A 25,295-nucleotide genomic window follows, 5' to 3' on the forward strand; every position below is an offset into this window, starting at 1 on the left:
GTCATTTTGTACATTTGTTGTTGACATTCACACCTATGGAAAGTTGACAAATAAGTTTTTTTTACTTGAAGTTTGTAATGCCACCCTTACATAACAGTTCATGGATAAAATGTGTTTTCTTTCTTGCCTTTTCACCTTACGTACACCTACATCTCAGACCATGTGTGTGGGTTTGAGGATGAACGCATCTGTGGCTTCTCTCAAGACCGGAGTGATGTCTTTGACTGGACGAGACAGAATAACCTGACGCATAATCCCAAGCGATCTGCCAATACAGGCCCAGAGACCGACCGCAGTGGAACAAAGGAAGGTGAGGAAACTGGGAAATTAGTTTAAAGAACATATTTAGGAATTTCAGTAAAGAAAAAAAAGACAAAGAACCTCACAGTGCATTTATAAATATGCAACAATATATGTAGGCAACAATGGCTTCTTCACTCTATTTTATGTTTTTTTTATTTAGCCTTATGCGTTAATTATTTAAATATGGAATACATTTCTGTGACTTTAAAATGAGTTTGTGACAATTATCTCATAATCACTTTTCATTTTTAGTTATGTTTTTTGCTTGGTTGCAGGTTATTACATGTACATTGAAGCATCACGACCGCGTGCTCAAGGGGACAAAGCCCGTCTTCTGTCTCCCCTTTTTAATGTGTCTTCAGTCAAGGGCCCCAAGGGCTCCGGCCGAGTGCCATACTGCGTCTCCTTCTACTATCATATGAAGGGCAAACACATTGGTGAGTGATAAAGATATGTCCACACAAGCATGCATGCACACAAACTGTGCCTTATCATTTGAAGCAATCCTAAACACACAATTTTACACATAATTTAAAAATGGAGTGTACAACCATACGCCATCAGACTTCTTCTGTCGAAGAGTGAACTTTGTGCTTGACCCCTAAGTGTAGAGCTAGTTACTCACAACAATGTGTGTGTTTTTAAGAGAGGTGTGAGGTAGGTGACAGGATGTTAGCAGTGCTCCGATCATACATTTCTGCTTGTGCTTAAGTCTGTCAGCGAGTGTGTGTGTTTGGAGGTGTTTGAAGGGGGCAGAGGCTGTATGATTTATTGCGGGGGCAAGATACAATCAGTCATTCGGCAGAGCTGTTCATCATAATATGCTATGTCACACAGCTAGAAAGCATATATCTTGGAGCTTACACAGCTGCATACACGGTTTACATATACGCACACACACAGCAAAACACCTGTACTTGCAAACACACTGGCAAAAATTAACTTTCAATCAAACAAAAAACACAAAAATCAAAATATAAGTAATTAAATGAAAGCAACAAAACCAAAAACATACAAGAAAATAAACCTACATTCACTAAACTTTAAAAAGGAACTACAATCTTTCATTTTGAGCATTTTATCTATCAGAATATAGTAAAATATGCTTTTTACATAGTTTTGAATTTAAGTTAATACATATTCAGATGAACAACAACATATATCCTGTTACACAGAGTCAGTATTTATTTTACAACTCGAATCTAAAATGCAGAAACAACTGGTCTAAAAACTAAGTAAACCCCAGTCGTGGAACTTGATGAAGCACTTGTTCTCCTATATGACCTTATCGGTCACTGCCACTTGTGGAGGAGTTTAGCCCATTCTCCCTTACAGCAGTGACTCAGTTTATTGAGGTTCCTGTGCTTTCATTTAAACACAATTGTTTAAAGACTTCACTAAAGTTTTTTTAAGTAAAGTTAATGTTTAGACTTCAACTAAGCCATTGTAGCATTTTAATATTGTTGTTTTTCAGCCTTTTTCTGTTGTACATTTAGTGTACTGAAGTTTATTGTTCTTTCACATGAAGTAATGTGGCCCAAGCTTCATCTGCAGTCAGATGATTTTATGGTTGACTTTAGAATATTTTGTTATACAAAAGGGTTTTGGGTTTGACTCAATGCGTGTAAGGTGTTCAGGTCCTATGGCTAAAAAATAATCCCAAATAATTAATTTTCCACCAGTGATCAGTAGATCTAGGTTGTTTTTTCCATTTTTTCTATACATATTCACACACTGTTCAACAAGTTTGTTTGTTTGTTTGTTCTAACACAGATATGCATACCTTAACTGTGCTGCCATGTCATTTAATTTTTTTTCTCTTGGTTGTCCTTCCAAACAAACCATAATTAAAAAAGATACCACTGCAGTAATTGTGAACTGTAAAGTTTGAGAATCAACTGTTAAAATTATGCATTTTAAAGTGCCCATTTTTGCGCTTCTCATTGTTTTCATGTGATGTTTGGGTCAAATCCAGTTTCCTATAGTGTTAGCCTGATCACTACTCACTACACGTACTCTTGGCCCTTGTGGTAGTCATTGAAATATTTCACTATGAAATGAGTCCCCTTCATAAAGTACATACACCATTAGATGTCATAAATCAACTCTTCAAAAGGCTTTGTATGCTCTTATTTTTTATGCCTGTCAAGGAAGGTCGACAATATCAAACATAAACACATCGAAATACATCAAATTAGAAAATTCAGTTCAAAGACTAACTTTGCCTGCATTATTTATTTATTTTTTTAGATAAGCATGGAAGAAATACCACAAACAAATCACAGCTATGTAGATGGGCAAATACAAACAGACAAAACAGTCTCACATATGAACAAAAGAGAAAGTAGAAAACCATCTTGGAAAGAAAAGAAAAGAAAAGTTCACATATTTCCTCTCTCAGTTGTCATTGTTATCCTCCCAGTCAATAAACTTCTGTTTCCTGGATTGTCTTATTCTCTCAAAGGAAACACTTCTGCCCAAGAAGACACAATATGATTTAAAGGCACAAAACGAGACAAGATAAGGCTAAGACAGTGGGGGTCAAAGAGAGGAGATATCAGAGGAATGAGGGAAAGATCAGGATTGGACAGGGATAGATAAAAAGGGCATATTTAATGACAAGACTTAGACAAAAAAGAATGGTGGAAAAAATGTGAAAAAGAATAGATAGAATAGAAAATGGAAGTTCAAAAGTGACCATCAAGTTGTTGATTTTTTTTTGTAAAGGATGTTAAAGTACTGTAACAAGTTTTTATGTACTTGATGAAATTGGATTAAGGGTTAAAAAAAAACATTAATATCCTCTGACAAAATATAAATTTTCAACATTCTTTTCAGATGTTGCATTCTTCAGAACGCAGAGGGCAAAATAGTTGTCTAGAGATTGTTGAGAGTATAGCACAACTTCAAAAATAAAACCCATTTTATGCATTTCTTTGTTCAGTTTAATATGTCACTTTTTGAGCTCCCTAACAGCAACAATAAACAACATTTAATTAGTTTTGTTTGCCACTGGGTAGTATTTTAGAATAACAGGAGGTTGCAAAGTTCAGCTGACATGTTTATAGACATTCACTGGATTATTTCATTTTAGAGGGCTAGAGTAGAAATTGGAACATTCAGATAATGTATTTATTGTATTTTTATTTGTTTAAATCTTTCCCCAATACAACTTTTTCCAAGAAGACTTTTTTTTTCCTTGTGTTAATGTTCTCAGGTGTGTGAGACAAAAGGATGGCAGCAGAAGTCACAATGCTCAGTTTCGGTTGCACTGTTTCCCATATAGTTATGGTTTAAAATGACAGTAGACTGAAGAAATGAACATTCACATGTCAGAATTTTTACCAGTTTAAGCTGACTTTTAGCTATCAAAACAAAATAACTGATTTGAGTTTAAGTGCAGCAGTGCATGACCATCTGTGTATCTAACTGTGTATTTCTAGGACTTTGCCCACTTATGATTTTACAGACAAGTAGCTCTGATAGAGCTGTGCCTTCTCTTCTGCCTCTCTGACACTCTTACCAACACTCTGCAATGCCTCATTCCAATCAATGGACTGCTTATCAGGTCCTCTTTAGCCTCTGCAGAGTGTGTTGAGATGTCTGGGTGTAGGTATGTGTGTAGGTGGTAATGGTAGGAGAAAAAAGAGGGAATGGGAGATGAAAGAGCAAAGAAACAATAAGGTGGTAATAGACAGAAAAACAAGGTTGAGCAGGTAAATATGGGCTACATTCAAATTTGCCTTTGTATGACTCTATTGTAAAATTACAGAGACAAACATATGTTTTATGACTTGTGTGAGTGGGGGTTCTTTATTTTTTTTATCTGCTGTTGAAGGGGCTCGGTGCAAACTGGATTTCCATGCCCCAATATATATATATATATATATATATATATATATTAAAAAACCCAGTTTCATTTCCCAGACATCCCTTTCACTAGTGACATGCTTCAGCTCATCCTGAGAAATCCTGTCCTTTCATCAGGTTCTGGGTCTTCCCCAGTCTCTTTCCAGAAGGACATACCTAAAACACCTCCAAATGGAGGCAATCAGGAGACATCCTAATCAGATGTAAAACCATCTCAGCAAATTTGAGGAGATGCAGCTCTACTCCAGGTTCCTCTCGGATGACACCTTCTCATCTATCCTCTAAGCCTAGGCCCAGCCCCCCTCCAGCCACTTGTTTCTGCAATTTTTTTCTTTCAGTCATGATTCAGATTTCATTTCACCTTAAGTAAGGGTATCTAACTAAATCTAAATAAATCACTAATTCAACAGGTTTGCCTTTTGACTCAGCTTCTTCTTCACCACGACAAACAGACATTACTGCAGACAAAGCCCCAAACCATCTGTCTGTCTTTTCCTCCATTCTCTAATCACAAAACAAGGAAATATTATCCTAACATAACAACATTGTTTCAAAATGTCCAAATGTCACCTAATACAAAACCCTTTACAACAAAGACATGGTAAACAATAATCATCAAAAAAAAAAAACAGCTGAACATTTAAAATCCTCAAACTGGTTCCTCTGTTCTCTCAAACCCTATCCTGGCTTCGCTGTGACTTATACAATTATTTTTATTTAAATATAAAATTATGAATACTAATAAGTCTTGCATTTGTTACCTGAATTCATATTGTTTTGGTATTTAATCTCATGCATTGCATTTATTAATTTTTGAAGATGTTTTCATTTTCCATTATACTGTATTAACCTGCATTATTCATTACGCTTTCCGACCATTTCTGTGCCACAGATGGTTGCTTAGTGATTACAGGCATGTTTCCAGTCTTAATAGACTAAACCAAACTTTGTTTCTGAATACAATTACCTATTGAACATTATCCATTAATTTACAGACAAAATAAATTGCATGCCTTTCAGATTTATGAAAGAGTGAACTCCCTTTTAATCAAAAGATTTGTTTCGAAGAAGTATAACAAGTTGGGTTTCCATGGCTTCGACAATCAGTTTTTTTTTTATTTTTTATTATTATTATTAATAAACATAGAAGAAACCCCAAGCATCTGTTGTTTTATTTAAAACTTTGTCATTTCTAAATAAGTTATTGGAGATGTTTTTTTATTGTCAGTGTTAGTGTTTTATAGTTTATGCACCTTCCTTTGTCTTCTGTGCCTCAAAAGTAAATTTAACCAATTTAATTTCCAGTTCAAGAATTTTATCCTTATCAGCCATGCACTTTTTAACATTAGCTTATAATTACAGTTCACACACTAAAAGAATGATTTATTCACATATGCAAGCATATGTCTAAATACTGCACACACTGGCTCACTCATTAATACAGCAAATAGTGCACAGATCCCCCCTGCTTGTGTATTTGTTTAAGAGACTGGTGGTTGGTTAATGGTCCAATTAGGAGCTGGCTGGAGATCGTTAAGAAGATGAATGTTTCTCTCACATCTTAGAGGGCTGAGTGAGACAGAGACAAGAGAGAAGGAGCCTATTAAGACCTCTTCTCGTGGCTCACACAGCCTCTTTCTAAAACCTTCACATCACAGGACAACGAAGTGTGTTCTGTATAAATACTTTAAAAATGATAATTAACACATTCTGTAAATGCTTCTGTCATAGTTTCCTTTTAATGCTCTCTCTTTCCATCTCTCCACTGGTCGCTTGGTTGTATATTCTCTGGCTTCCTCTATGGCTGTGTCAGTGTGAGACAAGATTGTTCTCTGTGCTTCATCCTACAGATTAAGACAAATAATGTATCAAGGAACTTTGTTCCTTAAATGTTTAGTCCCTGTATTTAATAGACACAATCTTGGTTTGTAGTGTTGCCACAAAAACAGTCAATTGACAGTTTTTAATGATCTATACATGTGTTGTTGTGTTTGTGCAAATGTGTACTTGCTTTAATGTATGTCTGCAAATTTTTCACAGGCATGCTCAATGTACTTCTGAGAGTGAGAAGCATTGCTCCTGTGGATTCAGTGGTGTGGACAAAGTCTGGTCATCAGGGCCCTGACTGGAGAAAAGCATCGTTTGACATCAGTCCCAGTGGACCTTTCCAGGTAAGGGTTTAATGCTGCTTTTCTCTTTTGCATAGGAAATAACAAACAAAAACAGCATCAAAGATTGTGTATAACTAGGAAACTCAAACGTGCTAACAACTGTTTTAGTAAAATATCTATTTTTCCTGGAAAAATGGAATATATCAACTTAGAGCAGTTATTCCCAACCCTGCTCCTCAAGGAACGCTATCCTGCATGTTTTCATTATTTCTCTGCTTTTCAGCAGGTCTTCAAGTTCTGCAGAAGCCTGTTAATATTTCACTCATTCAAATCAGGTGTGTCAAAGCATGGAAACAACTAAAACATGCAGGCTAGAGTTCCTCAAGAACCAGGGTTGGGAACCACTGACCTAAAGGAATTAAACTGAGTGCTTGTTTTTGTAACAGTAGTGACCATCCCCCTCAGCTCTGCTTTCTCACACTGAGCAGCTGAGATGTGTTGCATGAAATTCAGTACGTGACCTGCAGGTATGACCCAGTCATCTGTTAACGGCCAAACATGCCGTGTGCTCTGTACTGTTAGTATGAGCTTTGAAGAATTCAACCTCTAAAGGCAATCCAGCCTTCAGTGCTGGCCCCTTGATTTTTATCACGGGCCAGCGCAATCGCTTTGGCTTTGGCTTGCTCCGGGAAAAAGAAGGGAAAAAACCCCGTCCTTTTTACTTGTCATTTCTCTCATCTTTTTGACATTTCTTCTACTGCGGCCACTTCTTCTCTACTGTGCCTTTCCCAGAAGGTATTCCTCCACTCCAGCATCAAATGAACAGGAGAGTTTTATACACTGGGTTTATGGAACCCAGGAAACTCCACAAAGAGTTGGGGACCTGGAAGTTTGCTTTGGATTTGATTATTTTTTTACAATGAATTCTGCACTGTGACATTTAAAGCTGCAAAGAAACCAGAGAAAGCCATTGAATTTTAGATTTACTGCCCTGAATTTACTCCAAGAATAACTTCTACCATATATACAGGGATTATAGACTTAGCACAGTGCCAAAATCATTTTCCCTTGGTGGAGGTAAAATATCAACAAGTACTGAGAAGGAAAAAAAATAGTTTGAGCTGCAAGATGGTGATGAGATTAAAGAGAGAACCAAAGCATTCTGTTGATAGATTTCTCTTCTCACAGCTCCTGGGGTCACTGCAGCTGAGTGATCTCATGATATAAACTGTAACAGTATACAGCAACAATACAGGGGGATATATATTAATTATAAAACTACACAAATTTGATCAGAAAAGTCGAAATGATTGTAAGTATCAATGACCTTCGAGCTTTTCAGGTGCCGAATTGGTGTGTATTTCTTATTTATTAAATAAATGTGGGGCATATTATTTTGACTTTTTAATACTGATGGAAGAACTGATTGATAGATGAGGGCCTTTTGAGTGAACATTCAGCTTTATTCTGAGAACAGCACGAAGAGAATCTACACAGAAACCAGAGAAATATTTATTTCATCAACTCTGTGCTGATTTTGGAGTCTTAAACAATATTTCATGCTACTTTAAAATATCCAGTTCAGTGGTTTTTATTGACCAAGAAGTGTTTGTCCGTCCTCACTCTGTGTAAACTCAACTGAAGTTTAAGGAATAAAAAAAAAAACATGCTTTTAGCTGAACTTTTTAGTTTTTATATTTTAAGTTCACTAGAATCTAAAGTTTAAAATGACTGGACAAATTAATTCAGCTGTTGTGAAAATGGTCTGGGAGGTGGAACAGGAAAAATGCCCATGCTGGAGCACTGTCTGACACATCATCAAGTCCCTTTAGCTGTTTGGCAGCTGTGCTTACAGTCAGTTCTTCCCTGTTGGCATGTGGCAGAGTAAACTAGGTGACTCAGTCCGGCTTTTTGACTGGACATGATGCTTCCTCTCACACTCATTTTCCCAGCCTTTCTTACTCATTTTAGCGTGTGTGTGCGCATGCATGTGCATCCACGACTACCACAGGTAAGTATAAAATGCTTTAAAAAAAACAACAACACTGAGTGTTTTACTCTCCTGTGGATGTTTCTGACTCGTTTTTTTTTTCCTGTTTTCATTTTTCTCTCCTTTTCTCTACTTATCTTTTTGTCTTGCCCAGCTCTGGGAAAGGGGAACCAGCTGGGTCGATTATTGCTCTGGTTCTCTTCAAACTCTCCTGTCTCAAGGCTGATAACTAATGGTCCAAAAAAAAAAAAAAAAAAAACTAACTTAAGGAAGACAGTTTTCAGCTGCCGACCCCTCATATCCACTCCTAGTCAAACATTCACCATATATAACTGCTCATGTTATCTTTGCATGCACATATAATATAATACACAAGTCCTGTATTACATGTGTGCGGCTATACAAAAAGACTTCTATAATTTTGCTATGACAAGTCAAACAACAGGTTTATTTGTGGGCAGGGGAAGCCTGTTACTAGCATTGTAATGAATAAAGATATGCTTTGTATGTGCATGAAAAAAATTACATCCATAATGTATGTGAGTTTAGATGGTTTTCACTCAAGGTGCATTTACACAATGCTTTTGCAACATATTGTTTCTTTCACTAGAAAAGGGCAAACATAATTTGAAATGCATACCGCATTTTAAGGCTTTCCCGTTAGGGTGGGAAAGTGCAAACTTTTCCATGTTTGCAAATGTTAAACTGTTTGGGTTTGAGGCTGTTACTGAAATTTAAATAATGGATATGTGGATATGCAGTTCACTACAATAATGTGTACAAAAATACAACATAAATAATACATATTCATAAAAAAGTTATATCAATATTTCCCAGAATTGTAACTTATCGTAAATTGATGTCTGTCAAATTCAACTAAGCAAAATAATTATTAATTTTTGAGTGTTACAATTTAATTATTATGTAGAATGTTAAGGACAGACCCCAAATGAGAGATGAGGCAGCCTTTTGACAAACCACATCACCTCTTTGCATTCTGGTCTCACAGAAATACAGTAGGTGAAATTCCTAAAACTGCTGTCATAGTGAAAGCTGCTAATGGGTTAAAATTACATACTAGTACCACACAAGGTAACAAGCTTTTCCACCACTGGCTTGGTTACCAGGGTTACAGTCCTGCTTCCAACAGTATTGACAACACTACAACTTAGGAGAAAAAAAAGTATGAGATTAGACGCACGCTTCATCCCTCCCAACCATAAGCTTCCATTAAACTTTCTAAAAGGGAGAGGTTTTTTTTATAATCCTAACCCACTATTGCCAAAAAAGCAAGCATGACATTTCCCTAAAAGCTTTAAAATAAGTTAAATTAGCAGAAATAGAAATATAAAACACATCATGATGTTTGGACTCAAATATTTACTTTTTGTCATCTCATCACACTTCTTCCCTTACATCTAATTTATAGGAACTATTTTGTATTCACTAAATTGCAGAATTGTGTGGGCTTACCAAATAAACTTGTTTGTCAGTTTTTGCAAAACTGTCATGTTTTTACCTTGTTGAACAAGTTTAATTAAGTAGTGTTTAGAGGGAGTCTAAAAACAAACATTCACCAAGCAGCAGATAAATCCATCTATGCCTACTGCCACTTGTCCCCTCCAGCCCTGATGTCTCATTCTCCTCTTCTGTCTGTCTATCTGGGGAATGTTAGTATCCTCACAATCAATATCCGTGATTGAGCTGTCTGCTGTTGACAATGGGACCCATCTGACACAATTGGTGCACATGTACTCTTTAGTTCAGCTTCTTTTCTACAATTTTATAGTGTAAAAAAACGCTCTAATAAGGATTTTTTTTTTCCTTTTTTGCTTATTGCTATACCTCATAAACTCTTGACAGTGAGATGTTTAAAAAACAACTTTTAAAGGTGTTGGAACTGCTCGGTTTTATAACATGATACACGGACTAATTGCCTTTTGGCAAATTAATTTTTAAAATGAGTCATATGTCATTACCTATTAAGTTTAAAAACATCTAAGCTCACAATTTTAGTTAAAGAAACTAGAGGCATTGTCATTGTAAAGATGAAATAGTCTTTGTCCAAATACTGTGCTATGAGCTACTTCTCATATCTGTTATCTGTTACAGTTATATTTACAGATATATAATATATATGTACACTCTGAACTAACCCCCATTTGCACATATCACTTCAAGCTGAGGTTCTCTACCAGAGGCCTGGGAGCTCTAATGGGTTGAGGATTATGCACAGTATCTTAGCTGTTCATAGGATTGCACTCTTCTACACAGAGATCCTGAGGTTGTGCTCTGATGACCACTAGCACCACTGAAGCCTTGACTCTCCCCAATTTCTCTGTATTCTCTTTCATCCCTTAGTGTTTCTTTAGCTTCTCGTGTCCCTTTTTCTTGATGTTACAGCCACTTTGTATCATTACATTTATCACCACTACCTACCTCTAGGGTTTTCTACCACCACAGTGTTCAGTTGGTTAGCCATCACTTCTGTCTGAATCTGGAAGTTCACAGTATTTTCGTCCTGTCATTCTCCGCCACCCACAGGTATAGAAATATACTGTAAATAGAGATGTTTACATTGTAGGAGTTTCTAGTTCTGCAAGTGTGGTTCTAGAACTGCACTTACTGTATCTACAAACAGAGGTGGTTCACTGAGTCACAAACAAGCGGTTCCGTTGATAGTCAGAAACCTGTAATTTACCAACAACACTTACTCTTGATTGTTGTTGCTACAAACAACATGACCATGCATTTGTGATGACAAGTGCTCAGCATGCACTCTCTGGCAAAAGACAACATAACAAAACATTCTGTTAGTTTATTTTGATAAAGTCATTCATTCAGATTCATGTAAGTTTTCACTTTAAATACATTAAAACAAGTTCTTGTTATTATGTTTCCCCTCGGTCTATTGCACCCCCACCCCCTCACCCCCTCGAATTATCAGCAAACAGGTTTTATTTCACAAGGTATTTATTGGAAAGAATAAAAACTCTGCTTTGCATCAGCGTATTCTCATCATTTCATGTTACAGGTTTTTTTCACTTGGGAACATCTAATTATAAGATGTCCATTAAATCAAAGCAAGCAAGATACATTTAACAAAGAAATAACAAAAATCTGACGTTTATCTTTATATTAGTAACTGTACACATCAGTTGTGAGAACTTCCATTCTTTAACTTAACCAAGATCAAGTCTGTCTCTCAGACAAAAAATATTCATACTTTTATTATCTTATAGCTCAAATATTTAATTTTTTTATAGATTATGTAAGTCTGGAGCAGTTGTCTCTTCATTATCTACAGCTGGTGCAAATCACTGTTTGTGTGTGTGTGTGTGTTGGGATTAAATTAATTATTTTTCATTCTTTAGGTTGTACAAGGGATGGCCTTTGACTGACCTTTTGTATCTTTATAGAGATCTGAGGTCAGTCATCCCCAGACAGTTGTGTTTCGCTATTTAATTAACTGGCTCAACTTCTGTTGTTTTTGAATATAGTGTATATAGTTTCTGAAGTAGAAACTACAGCAGTGCTGTAGAATATATCATTACTACATTTTAAAGTTGTTTTTTTTCTACATCAACAGTTTTTTTCCCTAAAATATTGCCTGACTTGTTGCATTCATTGTCTATTATTTCTTCATTTCCCTTTTGAAGATGTGTTAGATTTTTCCAACTCACTCAAATTCCCAGTGGCAGTTTTTGAAGTGCGTGTCATTTGGCTTCATAAAGTGCAGAAGTGACTGCATATTGATGCTTGTTTCTACCTCATGTTGAGAGCATTTCCGTGGAGAGAACAAACTTTCTAGTCCTGTGAACAGCTCTCTGACTGCATACACCAAAAACTTTTTGAGGTGCTGCCACTTGTCTGCATTTTCTCTGTTTTTGTTCCATTTAACAAAATTAATGATGTTTTTGAGAGCAGTGTTACTGTTTGCCTTGCTGAAACAAGAGCTGCCAGTTAGCCACTGGCTGGCATTTATATACAACATTTTTCGTAAACAGTAAAAGAACTAACTGATAACTAAGCCTTATAGTACAAGTTATTTGCTACCCACAGGCCTTGATTACGTCTTTGGATATTTATGTTGTGAGTTCATGAAATGAGAAAAGCAATTTTACCAGATTCCTACCTATTTATACAGAATCATTACATCTTTAGGCAAATATATATGCATATTTCAGTAATTGAAGGAAGAAATATATGTGTTTTTTATTTTTGTTTGCTTGGTCAATAAATCCTTGTCCGTCTGACTTGTACAAGCATGCAATCATATCCCTGTAACGTTTTAAATTGCCAAATAAATGTGCCTTGTTTTTGAATCTAACCTATGAGGCACAAATCAAATGAACACAAAATCAATAGAGTTACAACAACACCAAAAAGCAGTAACATGTTTGTAGTAGATTACTTGTGTCCCCACTCGCCCCTCTTTGGATTAACCAGAGGCCATCTGTGTGCCTTGCAGTGTTTGGTACCAGAGGGGCCTGTTGGAAACCGGGCCAACCTACATTTGTGTGTCTCACATTGCAGGGAATCTGCTCTGCACCGGTATTTCAAATCTCTGACTGTATGTCTCCAACGTTCTTTCTTTCCATCTTTTTCACCTTCCTCAAACAGACATATACGCGCATTTTTACTCCTTCCTCTCCAAAGACTGTGTCCTCCCGTGTCCTGTGTGGATAGCACATCAATGGGAACATTAAAGGTTACAAGGCTTGACAAAACAACACTCTCACAACTTCAACCTGACACTTGGCTGCACACGCTTTGATCCTGGAGACTTTCACATACACACTCAGACACACACACCACAAAGAGTCACCAGGCTTCCTGACACACAAAGCAGTGTTATGACAAGCTGAAACATTTTTAATACACACACACATATATATATATATATATATATATATATATATATATATATATATATATATATATATATATATATATATTCTACCTGATGTCTTAAAACCCCAAATAGCATGTATGTCAAATGTATGTTAAAAATCAGTAGAATTTTTATAATTGATTTTTTTTTCCCTATCCAATGGCACCAAAACTTTTATATAAAAGACAAAACTCAACCTCATTTTTCACTCATACTGGGCAAACAGGTTTTGTTAAGGCAAAGATGGGTTGTGCAGACCTGCTTTATGCTGTAAAACAAGGGTTCTGTCTGACTAAATTCAGTGCTGTGTTTGTCCAGAAAAATATCTCATGGCCAAATCTAGCAACCTTGCCACTGTAAACACTGAGAAACAAAGATGTACTCCACTTCAACTTGGTAATAAATAACTATGGTATGACACTTGTCATGAAAAGGTCACTCTTCAAGTTGTTATTTCAGGAATAAACTGTCACTTAAGAGGCGCAAGTTTCCCAAAGCACTTTACAAAAACAGAAGTTCTCAAAATCACTCTTTTCTAATTAAAGCAGATTTCTTGGTTTTACACTGCCATTCTGTGTAATATCTTTGGAAAAATAATTTAGCATGGTGTTGATGTGGATCTTAAAAAAGCTGTAGCTCTGTGATTTTATAGGTCAAGGCCATTGTCAGCCCGTGGGCTTCCTTCACTCAATTGCTTTTTTTCATTTTCTTAGATTATACAACAATCTGGTGTCTTGCTTGAAGCGAATATACATTCAGGCGTATGGAGGTGTGCATCTACAGTTCTAATTTGCTGTCATTAGGCGTATGTTTGTGAAACATAAATGTGCTTCATGAAAAGGACTTCACAAAGAAAGTACATAAATAAAACATACAGTTTTGCAGTGAAGAACCTCCTTGGCAGTGTGTATAAATTGGAGGGCCATGTTCCTTTGGCCAATTAACCTTGTCCTTCTCCTATTCCTATATTTTGCTCAAACCTACCACTCAGCCTAACAATCAAATCCCTGCTACAAGTGAGCCAACCAGTTAAAACCCTGCTGTGCTGCTATTCTTCTCAGCACCACCCAATTAGCTTCAAGGTTTTTTCCTTTTTTTATTTATTCATTCACAGAAGATTTCTCATTCTGGAGCTAAATTAAAGCAAATGGGAAAGAAGTGGTGCTGCCCTTGTGTTTCCTTCGCTTTTTATTAATGTAACTGATTGGACTCAACTTGGAGAAAAGGAAAATGAGAAACTGAAACAAAACGTCAAAGGTACCTGTTTATACACTTGAGTGAAGGAGTTTAAAAGAAGACTCAAAAACTTGGAGCAAGAACTGAAATGTTCAGTAACCCTATTCTTAATCAGAGATTGATCAAACTTCATGAGGAACCTTTTTACAGAGTTATTGCTTTTCCTTCAGAAGTGAATGAAATTACGACAGATGCAAGCAGTCAGGTTGTTTTTTGTTTGTTATTGGTATCTGCCCCACGAATTTCTGTTTGATACTTCAACTTGACATTGCTGTTTGGCGCTAACACAACAACGCTCACAGATTAAAACACAACTAATGGAATGCCTTGACCTTAAGACACAGTTGTTGAGCTGTTTGATCAGCCATTCTCCACCTTTTATATGCTTTGGGCACATTTGAAGTAAGGTCAGGCTGTTCTACTTGGTGGGTCAAAACCAGGTTAACTGAACCCATTCTTGCTCTGATTTGATATATTTACACAGAGACTGGTAGCAGGCATGCCCCTTGAATACAGCATGTTAGTGTTGACAGATGATTTTTTTTCTTTTTTTTAGTAAAGCAACTTGTGCATTTTTGCCACCTTTTCATGTTTGCACCTGCTTCTGTTAATCTAAACTGTGTACATACAGACATGCTATACAAGCAAGATGCAGGCCGGTTTTCTTTCAGCACCAGATTTGTACACACAATAACACCTGTGTTTTTTTTTTCTTTTGAAGTTTTTTGAGGGTAAAGTGCCTTGCTCTAAGTAGAGTTCGCAAATGGAGTTAGAAATATCGCTGCACTTGAGAGGCCATCCATGCACCACTGTGTGCATGGAACAGATCTTTCCAGAGAAACCATTAATCAGATAAAATAGGTCATTATTATTGTTGAAATAAAAACCCTGAGGCATGATTAAACTGCAATCAGATTAATAATTAAATATTATAAATTTCAGCATCTATATTAAGATCCACTCAAGACTACAGTCGTTGGAGTTGGTGTTTCTTGTGTTTGGAACAACAAGGCTTCCGTGTTTGTTTGCTTTCTTTTTTTCCTCCACACTTCTTTTTTCCTCCTCAGATGCTAGAAAGCATGCACTTGTTTTTTTTTTGTTTTGTTTTTTTTTTGATTAGCTGGGTGCAATGGGCTTTTGGTGCCTTGGTACACCGCAGTAATTAGGCTGTCAGTCAAATCCAGATGGCTGGTGGCTAAGACGAGAAGTTTTCAGATGAGACTTTTGTTTTGTTGTTATTGGTCCACAATGATTATGCTATATAAGCATAATATCCAAATGTATATACATAGACACATTTTGTTGTGATCTGGTGCGAAGAGCATCCTGAATGCAGACATGGAGCCAGAGGAGGAAAAAAAAATACACAAAAACAAAACAGAAGTCCAGGCAACAATGAAAGGTACATGGTAGAAAAGAAAAGCAGCAATAAAAACTACAGCATCACAGAGAGCATATGTAAGAGAATGCAAACAGTAACTAGGCAACTGTAGGGTTTAACAAAAAGTGAAAAGGAAATCGGGAGTATGAGTTCTGGGGCATAGATTACCGATCAAATAAGGTGAGCTGATGAAAAGATAAAACCCAGAAGAGAAGAAGACAACAAGGGGGAACTACGAAAAAGAATAGCCAGAGATACAAGGAAAAGTGCTAACTTACCAACAATAACAACAAAGAAATACTTAAAATACTAGAAGCAACAATTGACCAAAAACCCGACTATAATACATTTTACATATATATGTAATATATTACATATTTATACAAATATGTTACATATGTATTTACTATTATTACCTGTTTTATTCAGACAAAACTTTCTTTCAGAAATGTTTTGATTGAGTTTTTGGTCAGATAAACTAAAAAAAAAAACATATGTACCTTTGTTTCTTTCCTAAACAGATTGTGTTTGAAGGAATTCGAGGCCCAGGTTTTGAAGGGGATATTGCTATTGATGACGTGTCCATCACCATAGGAAAATGCAAACAAGAAAACACTGTAGCCAACGCAGGTAAGACAGGTAAGATGTGACTGATGTGGCACACATGCACACAAAAGGTGTGTGTGTGTGCGAGTGTCTGTGTTTGTGTGTGTGTGTGTGTGTGTGTGTGTGTATAGGTGCATCTGAACACGGTAGACCTGTATGAACATTGGTCAAATATGCAATTAAATGAAATGGAATTAAAAGATCTGAAGAAACTTTGTCCTGTTATTTCCTTTCGACCTCACAATACAGACTTGAACTGAACTATGATGACTTAAAGAACAGTAGAAAAGGGATTGTTATGGTGTCAATTTAAAAGACAAACAAGCACACATCCTCAGTATTGAGAAAGTGTTTCAGAGAAAATATTGTCGTTGCAGAGATGAAGCATAGACAAGTGAACACATCGGGTAGTAGAATGGAGGCTGGCTGGAATATTTGTGGTTGTTCCTCACTTCTATTGTCTCATTATCTTCTCTTTTTCCTCTGTGTTTTCATCCTCTAACTTTACACTCAACACCCCTGCTGCCTTCCAAGCACTGAAAACTTTGTCATGTACTTTTTAGAGTAATAGAGAAATGTCAGAAACATATATTCTGAAAACTTAATATGAAAAAATATGGTTAGGGGAAAGAGAGTCACAAAACAAAAAGAAAAACAAACCTGACATCGATTGTATTGTCTGTAATAACATGTCCTATGTTGTTTATTATTGCGATAGTGTGTGTAAAAATATGATATTTTGGTAGTTATAACTGTACGCCTAACAAAAAGAAAAACAAACCAGAGTGTGACAAGATGTACAGTTTGAAGTAATTTATTGTAGTTTAGCAGAGTCAGCATTGAAACGGTGAACATAGAGAAGTTCTAATACATAAATTTATAAATCTAATAATACTTAAGGAAAAAAATGTACAATTAAATAACAAGCATGCAAAAAAATAAAATAAAATAAACATATATATATATATATATATATATATATATATATATATATATATATATAATATCCAGGAGAGGAACTCAGTTTGAGCAGTTTGTATAGGGGCACTGCAGTTTGAAGGTTGTTGACATAAAAAGACAGTTTTAGTGAAACACTTGTTTTCCAAGTGAGCATGTTCAGAGACACCAATATCGAAGGTCAGGATGTTAATAAGAGACAAACAAAAAAAAAGATCAAAAACAGAAAGTGACCATATTGTATATGATATATCTCGGACACAAACCCAGACAAAAGATCACACAAACACAGATGCATAATTTAGTTAATATTTTTTTATGTGCAACTATGGGATGTTGGCATCACTATCTCAATGCATGCTGATCTAGTTTTCAGAACTAAAGAAAAGTAGATAGATAGATAGATAGATAGATAGATAGATAGATAGATAGATAGATAGATAGATAGATAGATAGATAGATAGATGTTCCATCATTTTCTTTTTTACTACTATATACTTTGCAAAACAAAGTATTTAGCCTAGGATATCACTTACATTTGTGTTGACTAAGACCTGTTTCCTCCTTGCATCTAATTTAAATATTCTATCACAACATGATACAACACAGCTAAATAAGAAACAAGAGAAAGAGATCTGAAACGGGGCAACTCCAGTATAGAACAGAGGTAGAAGTGATGTTGTGTGCATTGTGTATTAGTAAAACAAGATGGATTTTATTCAGCAACATGTGGTGAAAATCTACAGGGCTTTGTTAACTTTTGCTAGAATATACTACAAAGAAAATATTACAGCTATGGAATCAGCTCATAACAGTATAAAAAAAGAAAAAAAAATCATGCACGCCAATGAATTATTAACAACGTCTTTTTACCTTCTGAAATGCTCTGTGTGAGATGCATGTGTATGAGCATGCCCACGAGTGTGTTCTTGATGCAATGTAACACATATGTGCATGTAACAACACTGGCGGATGGTGTAAATAATAGATGAAGGTATAAACAGGAAGAGGAAAGCTCTTGAGCTCTCCGAGTGTGTTCATTTGTGTCCTACGGGTTGTGTGCAGGCAGAAGACGTACAGCACAGACAGATGGGTAATTATCAGGCTGGCGACTCGAGGGTCTTTGCCACTGCAAGAGACACAATGCGTTTGTGTATAGGGCAGACTTTGCATCAATGGATTCTACAACGTAAAATGAGGATTAGAAAAAGATTTCAGTAAGTTTACAGCACACAGTGACTCTGGAAAGAATATTACTAGAAGAAGAAGATAAAATATGCCAACTCTTTAGGCTTTTAATACAAGATGCACATAATCTGATATAGACTCCCTAAAAGGTATTTATTTTCCTCTTCTTTTCATTTTTGTTCTTGCCGAAGGTTTAGGCAATATTTTGGCTTTTGTGGTTTTGTGAAAAGGTTATGAACAAATATTACCATTCCTGTTGTAAATGGCTTTTGAAACAGCCTCAGGTTGGAAAAATAGTTTTATTCCGATTGTCTTAACAAGCTAGCTGCTAGTCTAAGCATCACCAGGAGCAAAGTGGATTGCTGCTGTCTTTAAGAAACTTCAATGTAAAAAATACCCCCAGCTTTTTTCTGCACACTATTTTATAAACCTAAATGCCACTTTAAATTTTGCAGCAATGGTTACTTACATAGAATTGTTTTTTATTGTTTTTCCAAATTCAAATAGTAGCAGGAGCAGCTATCTGTAGCACTTCCAACTCACACAACTCACTGCTTGTGTGCAGCACTGATTCACAAATATTGATTATAATTCTTCTGAATCAGTCAGTGGTCATCATGTGGCATCTCATAATGTCTGATACTAAATAACGTAGGAACTTGGTAATGTCTTTCCTGTAAATAAAATAAGAAAAAGAAAGAAAAAACACCAATAGAGTCAAGTAAAGCCATTCATTGCTGTGTAAAAATGCATTCTAAGCATGCAGCTTACTCTCAAGTACACATTTACATCAGGTTAACTGTGTACACTCAAGGGACTGTTGTGCTAAATGAAAGATGATTGCTTGTGACTTATTTAGTGCAACTCCACCTGCACAAATTCACAGAGCTCCACCTGGCTCGGTTGTTTTCAGAACAGAGGAGCTAGTAAAAGATGAGCTTGTCTCTTTTATTTTTAACCATTTTTCTCACACCTCTCACTAAAGCTATTTTAACAAAAATATTGTTTTCAGTATGAGATAACTTATTGTCAAACTTGATACAAAAAGTTGAAAACATATTAATCCACCTTAAATAAAGTGTTCACTGAATATTTAAATTTTTTTAGGACAAAGTAAAGTCTAAAACATCACAATATTCTCTGTCAGTTTCATTAATATTATATTGTTCAAGGTCTGTAATAAAACGAAATGTTTAGAGTTGTGTTTGATTTGGAAAAGTAGTCCTGAAATGCTTCTTTTGAAGGTGAACTGTAATTTGATTTCTATTAGTGTGCTTTTAATCCTAATATCTGAAATATTCTACAATATTTTACAATAGAGCTCTACAATCTTGGAATAAGTTTTTTTAAGTGAACCACTAAATAACAGTTTTTCAGCTTTCTCAGTCAGATACAAAAAATGTGTACAATTGTTCCTGGCTCAATGTTGCATGACTCCATGCTGGCTCAGCACCTGAATTAACAAGGGCCACATCAGATGTTGGGGAACCAGGACATTCTGATGAGAAATGGGCGACTTGAACATGACATTTATAGATGAGGGCAGAAAACTTTACACTGTTGGAATGCTATTATACAAGCAAACCTAGAGGAAGGGGCTACATGGGAAGGATGTGGGAACAATGGAAACTTCAATACCCAACATCCAGATTGACTCAAAAACAACTTTGGACCCAATGTTCCAACATTTGGGAGAAAAATCTGCTATCACACCTTGAGATTGATGAGGTACAACAGAAATACTATATGAAATAGGACCCATGATGACTGGTCTGGAGGGAATATCATCATCCCCACCATTCGAGTTGGGTACCAAGCTTCACTGAGGAGCTCTGAGGAAATTAATTCAAGGGCAGGTGACCCGATAATGAATATTGTGACCAAGACACCTATGACCTGCACCTTTTGCCAAGGGTAAGCAACAAAGTACCCCCTGAAAATCTGCTAGAAGATGTGTTTGCAGCACTGCTAAGTATCCTTACTGTCACCATCACAGAGACCAATAAGCCTGTATGCACTATATAGGTTCAAAGGTTCAAGTTTACAACTAATAAAGAGCATTGTCCCCCATGGACGAGGAGGAGGCTTGGAGCTAAGATCAAGGCAATACAGATAGAAATCAGCCCACTGTCAGAGTAACAGAAAGGTGCAATGAAGAAAGACCCACCACTGCAACTTGTCCACACCTGAGGACTGGCAAAAAATGCCTTGAAGTACACTCGAGAAGCAGAAGCCAGGAGAATAAACAGGGTATTCTATACCACATCCAAGATGTACTCTCAGTGGCAGGGGGAATACATGAGAGTAAGTCCGCTCAGGGCTGAGACTGAGCAATACTGGAGAAGTGCATGGAAGAAGGAGGCATCACACAATGATAATGAACTATGGCCACAAGGTCTAAGATCAGACCTAAAGTGTGAACACAGCAATATCTCAGAACAAGAAACAGTATCCATCACTGTGGCAGACATCCAAGACAGAATCTCAGGTATGAAGAGCTGAAGTGCACCAGGGCCTCACATGCTACAAACCTACTGGCTAGGGGAATCTGGCTGCTCTCTATGAATGCCTAGCAGCACAAATAAACCAGATGCCACTAGAGGAAACGTACCCAGAGTGGCTGACCCATTGCTAGACAGTAGTGACCATGGAAGACCCCCAGAAAAAGGCAATCCACACACCGGGCAATCACCTGCCTCTGTGCAACATGGAAGCTCCTGTTAGGCATCAGAGCAGTGTGTGTGCGTGTGTTTTAAGCACCAAAGGAAACAAAAAAGATAAGGCATGCTAATAAATTTCATCAAGTATAACTAAGAACAGACAAAGAAATGCAACACGCAATACAACAGAAAGCCAAAAATCTCTCTAAACTAAAGAGTATTTATAGTACATAACGAGCCTACAAAAAGAACACAACCATACCCAAAGATTGTCTTCCAAAAATCCATTGACCCTAACAAGAACACTGTTCCACTTTAATTTGTTATTCACATACTGTACTACAGGAATGTGTGTATGTGTGTGTAGGTGTGTCTGTCCTTGTGTGTGTGTATGGGTTGCATATAGATCTAAGCTTTATAGGTATTGATTCTGTGCCTGAGGAATGGACAGTTGTTATGAAATCATATTGATCTTTTTAATGCACTACCCACATTTTTTAAGAAACAGTGCTGGTGTAGGAAACATTTTTTTTATTATTTTTAAAAAAGAAAGTGTATTTTGTTTGTGTAATAGACGAGAACAACAGAATAGAACGAGGATGTATGTAGGTGATGTGAGTATATACACACACACTTTTATATATATATATATGCCAGATTCAGAAGATAAGTAAAAGATATGGGTTAAATTCATGTGCATTTAATGACATGGTTTTGCTTGTTTGTTTTTTCTTAGTTCTCATTGGAGGATCACGTTCCCTCCCATTGGCCAGGTGGCTGACCTTTAGCCTCTCCTGCTTTCTCTCACTCCTCTACAGATGATGAGCACCTCCCTCAGCGCCTCCATCAGTCTGTCCTGACAGACACTGACCTAACTCGCGCTTTTTTAATCCTCTCTTTACCCCCCTCCCTGTCCTCCTCTGCATGCCTGTCTCCTCACCTGTCTGTCCCCTTTGTTTACTGTCACTGTGTCTTCCCTCAGTTTCATTCTTCTAGCTCAAATAACAGAAAGCTTTTGTCTACTTTTGTCCCTCACTTTCTCTAAATATTTTAGCGTTTGCACATATAGCAACTAATTCTCATACTGTATTTAAAGTTAATATAATGATACTTGGCATCTTCTCCTTTGTCACTCTATTAGAATCACATTAGTTATGTCAGTGTCACATTGTCACCTTTCCTTCTTCACTTCATCTACCTTATTTGTCCATGTGATCCCCCTTTGTGTACCTCCACACCCTTGAGCCACTTTTCCTAATCGCCCCTTGACCTAATTCCCCGGACACACCAAAGTGTCGGACACTCTACCAAAGATCACAAAGAATCTGAGGGGGAAAAAATGAGGGAACATGTTCACCAGAAAGAAATTGAAAGCAGGAGTCACGGTGATAAAAGAAACAAAGAAAACTTTTTTGTCATAAAGACTGCCAGCTTTTTGCCCCATCCTCTGGGGTGTTGGGATCTGCAGAATGACAAACAGGAATGAAGAACCAATGGCTGAATGAAACAAATTAAACTGTTGAGAAAAGGACACTTTTGAAGGCAATTATGAAAGCTGGGCGCCCCTTGTAGCCTCTTTGCTTGCCACAAAAGACAAACCTCAGCGCGGATTATACGTGTACATTTATCTCTCTCTATATATATTATACATATATATAAAATATAACAAAGTTTAAACTAAAACACTACAAGGACAATGAATGACTTTACTAAGTAAAATTAAAGAAGCACAATGTTTATACAACCTCTGTTGTACCTTTGGGTTTATTCTACTTCTTATGTGATGTTGCGATTTGTCAGACCTATTCAGTGTTTTTTGATATTTTTTGTTTTGTTTTGTTTTGTTATGGCATCCTAAGGGTCAAGGACAAAGAGTAATAAAGTATTATTATATTCATATCTATAAGACGTAGAGAGGATGATTTATGATCCAGAGCCTGATTTGAACACCTGGAGGAAATACACAGATGACCCAAGCCATCTGGACAGAAACCTTTACTTTTCTTTCCTCATAGAGGAGCCACACACACACACACACACACCTAAAGACATTCAAAGCACACAAAGCCACAGTTTTCTTTGCTGCCATCACAGACAACCCTACAGATCACCCATGGCCTGAACCGAGCAGAAGAAAATCGATGAAAGGTTTGCTAAATTTTGAACATTTACGTTCTTATTTTTACCAAAATGACTCAAAGGTTTTGAATGGTCAAAACAAAATATAAGCCTAACACAAAGAAAAGTTGCACACAAAGCAGAAAAGAGCCTGAAACTATGTCATGTCATGTATATTTATCTCATACAGCAAAGTGTCAGGGTCTGCCAGGTGTGCAATGTTCATTATATTAGGTTCTTTATCATTATTCAATTACTGTTGAATGTCTGTGGTAGAAACAGTTTTCATAACCATGAATATTATTGTTGAAGTTAGTCAATGCTTACATCTGTCACTCTGAATATGTTTTCGTATTTGATTTATTAAATCCAAATCACATTTTGTTTTATGTGTTATAACCAATACATTTAGCTTTAGTATATACAGTACATTTTTTATTGTTATAACATCTGTATTGTATTCATTTTTATTTATTTAAATATGCTTTGGTTTTGGTGTGACATACTTTATCTAATTTTAAACACTTCCATGTTGGTCATCACGCTGTTCTTGATGTGCTTCTGTATTTTCATTACCATCTGTATTACACTACAATCCGTCCGTTCAACACCTCAGGCACTTGTCTGTTTTATGTCCAGAATATCTTGATCATTCCATTAGATTTGTAGTCTTTAATTTATTGTTTTGGTTTGTTTGTTTTCTGTACAGTTTGTATTACAGGTTTTTTAATTTCTAAATTGCACATAACATAAAAAATGACCTGCCTGTTTGTTTTTGACATACTCAGATGTGATGAGATGTGTTCATATCAAAGCTGTGTTAAGGATGTAAGACAAAACTATAAAATCCCACACACAGAATTATGAAAATATGAACAACAAAGCCCTCTGAAGCTTCATGCGTTCTGGCATATGTCTTCTATATTACCTTTTCCCTTACCATTGTCCAATCATTTATCTGATTAATGCAACTACGTTTATTTTTCATTGCAATGCCTCCAGTTTCTCTCCACTTTTAATTTGTTAGTTACATGTAGAATTATCTCTTTGTTCTTTGGAGCTGGCAGAGCTTTATTTGCAAAAAAATATGCGAGATTGTTCACTTTAAGGTTGCTAGTACCAGCTTAGTTATTGCTAAAAAAAATCCTAATTTTACTTACTGTTAACTCAGATGCTACTGTAATATTACAAAAATGAGAATTCAGTCACAAAAACAATACACCAAAATGTCTTAAGAATCGGTCCAATAAAGTGATGAACAAATCTATCAGCCAAAACATAATTTTAAAATGTTAAATAACAAAATAGTAAAGCTTTTGCAGCAAATGGTATCAAATTAGGAGTTTTATAGTTGAAAAAACCTTACATACACAGCTGACTTTAAATAATAAAATGGACATTGTGGTCCTCCTATATTACTTGTTACTTACCCTCAGAACAGAATGGTCATGTTGCAAAGTTAGATTTATTATAAACATATTCCCAGATCAAATTATAATTTGTGGTGATCATTTTGAGAATGCCATTGAGGTAAAGATCTTAAATAATTGTATTGCATTATTTTGACTTGAGGACAAAGTTTATGAACCAGTAGAAGAGAGAGAGAAGTGTGTGTGTGTTTGTGTGTGTGTGCAGTTGGTGTCAAAATTTAGTATGCCTGCACATCAAAGTCTATTTGCATTGGCTTCACTTCTTGGACCCGGTGTTCAGTTCCTTTTTTTCCACATACAGTATATGTGGTGTAAAGTGAGTGGCACACCTGGAATGCAACTGTCCATACATCTATACATTCATCCATCCATTTTCTTTTGCCTGCTTTTTTGTTCAGCTGATGCCTATCTCCAGCTGTCATTGGGTGAGAGGTGGGGTGCACCCTGTACAGGTTGAGAGTTCATCACAGGGTTACAGAGACAAATACGACAGACAACCATTCATACTCTCACTCACACCAAGTGACAATTTAGAGTTTCCAATTAACCTA

At 36.3% G+C, this 25,295-nt stretch overlaps 1 protein-coding gene across 2 annotated transcripts in view; it reads left to right on the forward strand.

Annotated features, from left to right (window-relative positions):
* The window catches only part of LOC108237360 (MAM domain-containing glycosylphosphatidylinositol anchor protein 1), a 166,339-nt gene extending 142,155 nt beyond the window's left edge, over positions 1–24,184 (forward strand). The window contains exons 14-18 of one of the 2 annotated variants that reach the window (XM_037979938.1): positions 158–310; positions 579–740; positions 6,214–6,344; positions 16,307–16,424; positions 21,933–24,184. In XM_037979938.1, coding sequence (XP_037835866.1) covers positions 158–310; positions 579–740; positions 6,214–6,344; positions 16,307–16,424; positions 21,933–22,018 — 650 coding nt within the window. In that variant the 3' untranslated portion in view covers positions 22,019–24,184. The remainder of the gene's footprint in view (positions 1–157; positions 311–578; positions 741–6,213; positions 6,345–16,306; positions 16,425–21,932) is intronic. The other variant, XM_017418722.3, reaches the window with a different exon arrangement.
* Positions 24,185–25,295: the final 1,111 nt, after the last annotated feature.

Source organism: Kryptolebias marmoratus, linkage group LG15, assembly GCF_001649575.2.
Source record: "Kryptolebias marmoratus isolate JLee-2015 linkage group LG15, ASM164957v2, whole genome shotgun sequence".
Classification (NCBI taxonomy): domain Eukaryota; kingdom Metazoa; phylum Chordata; class Actinopteri; order Cyprinodontiformes; family Rivulidae; genus Kryptolebias; species Kryptolebias marmoratus.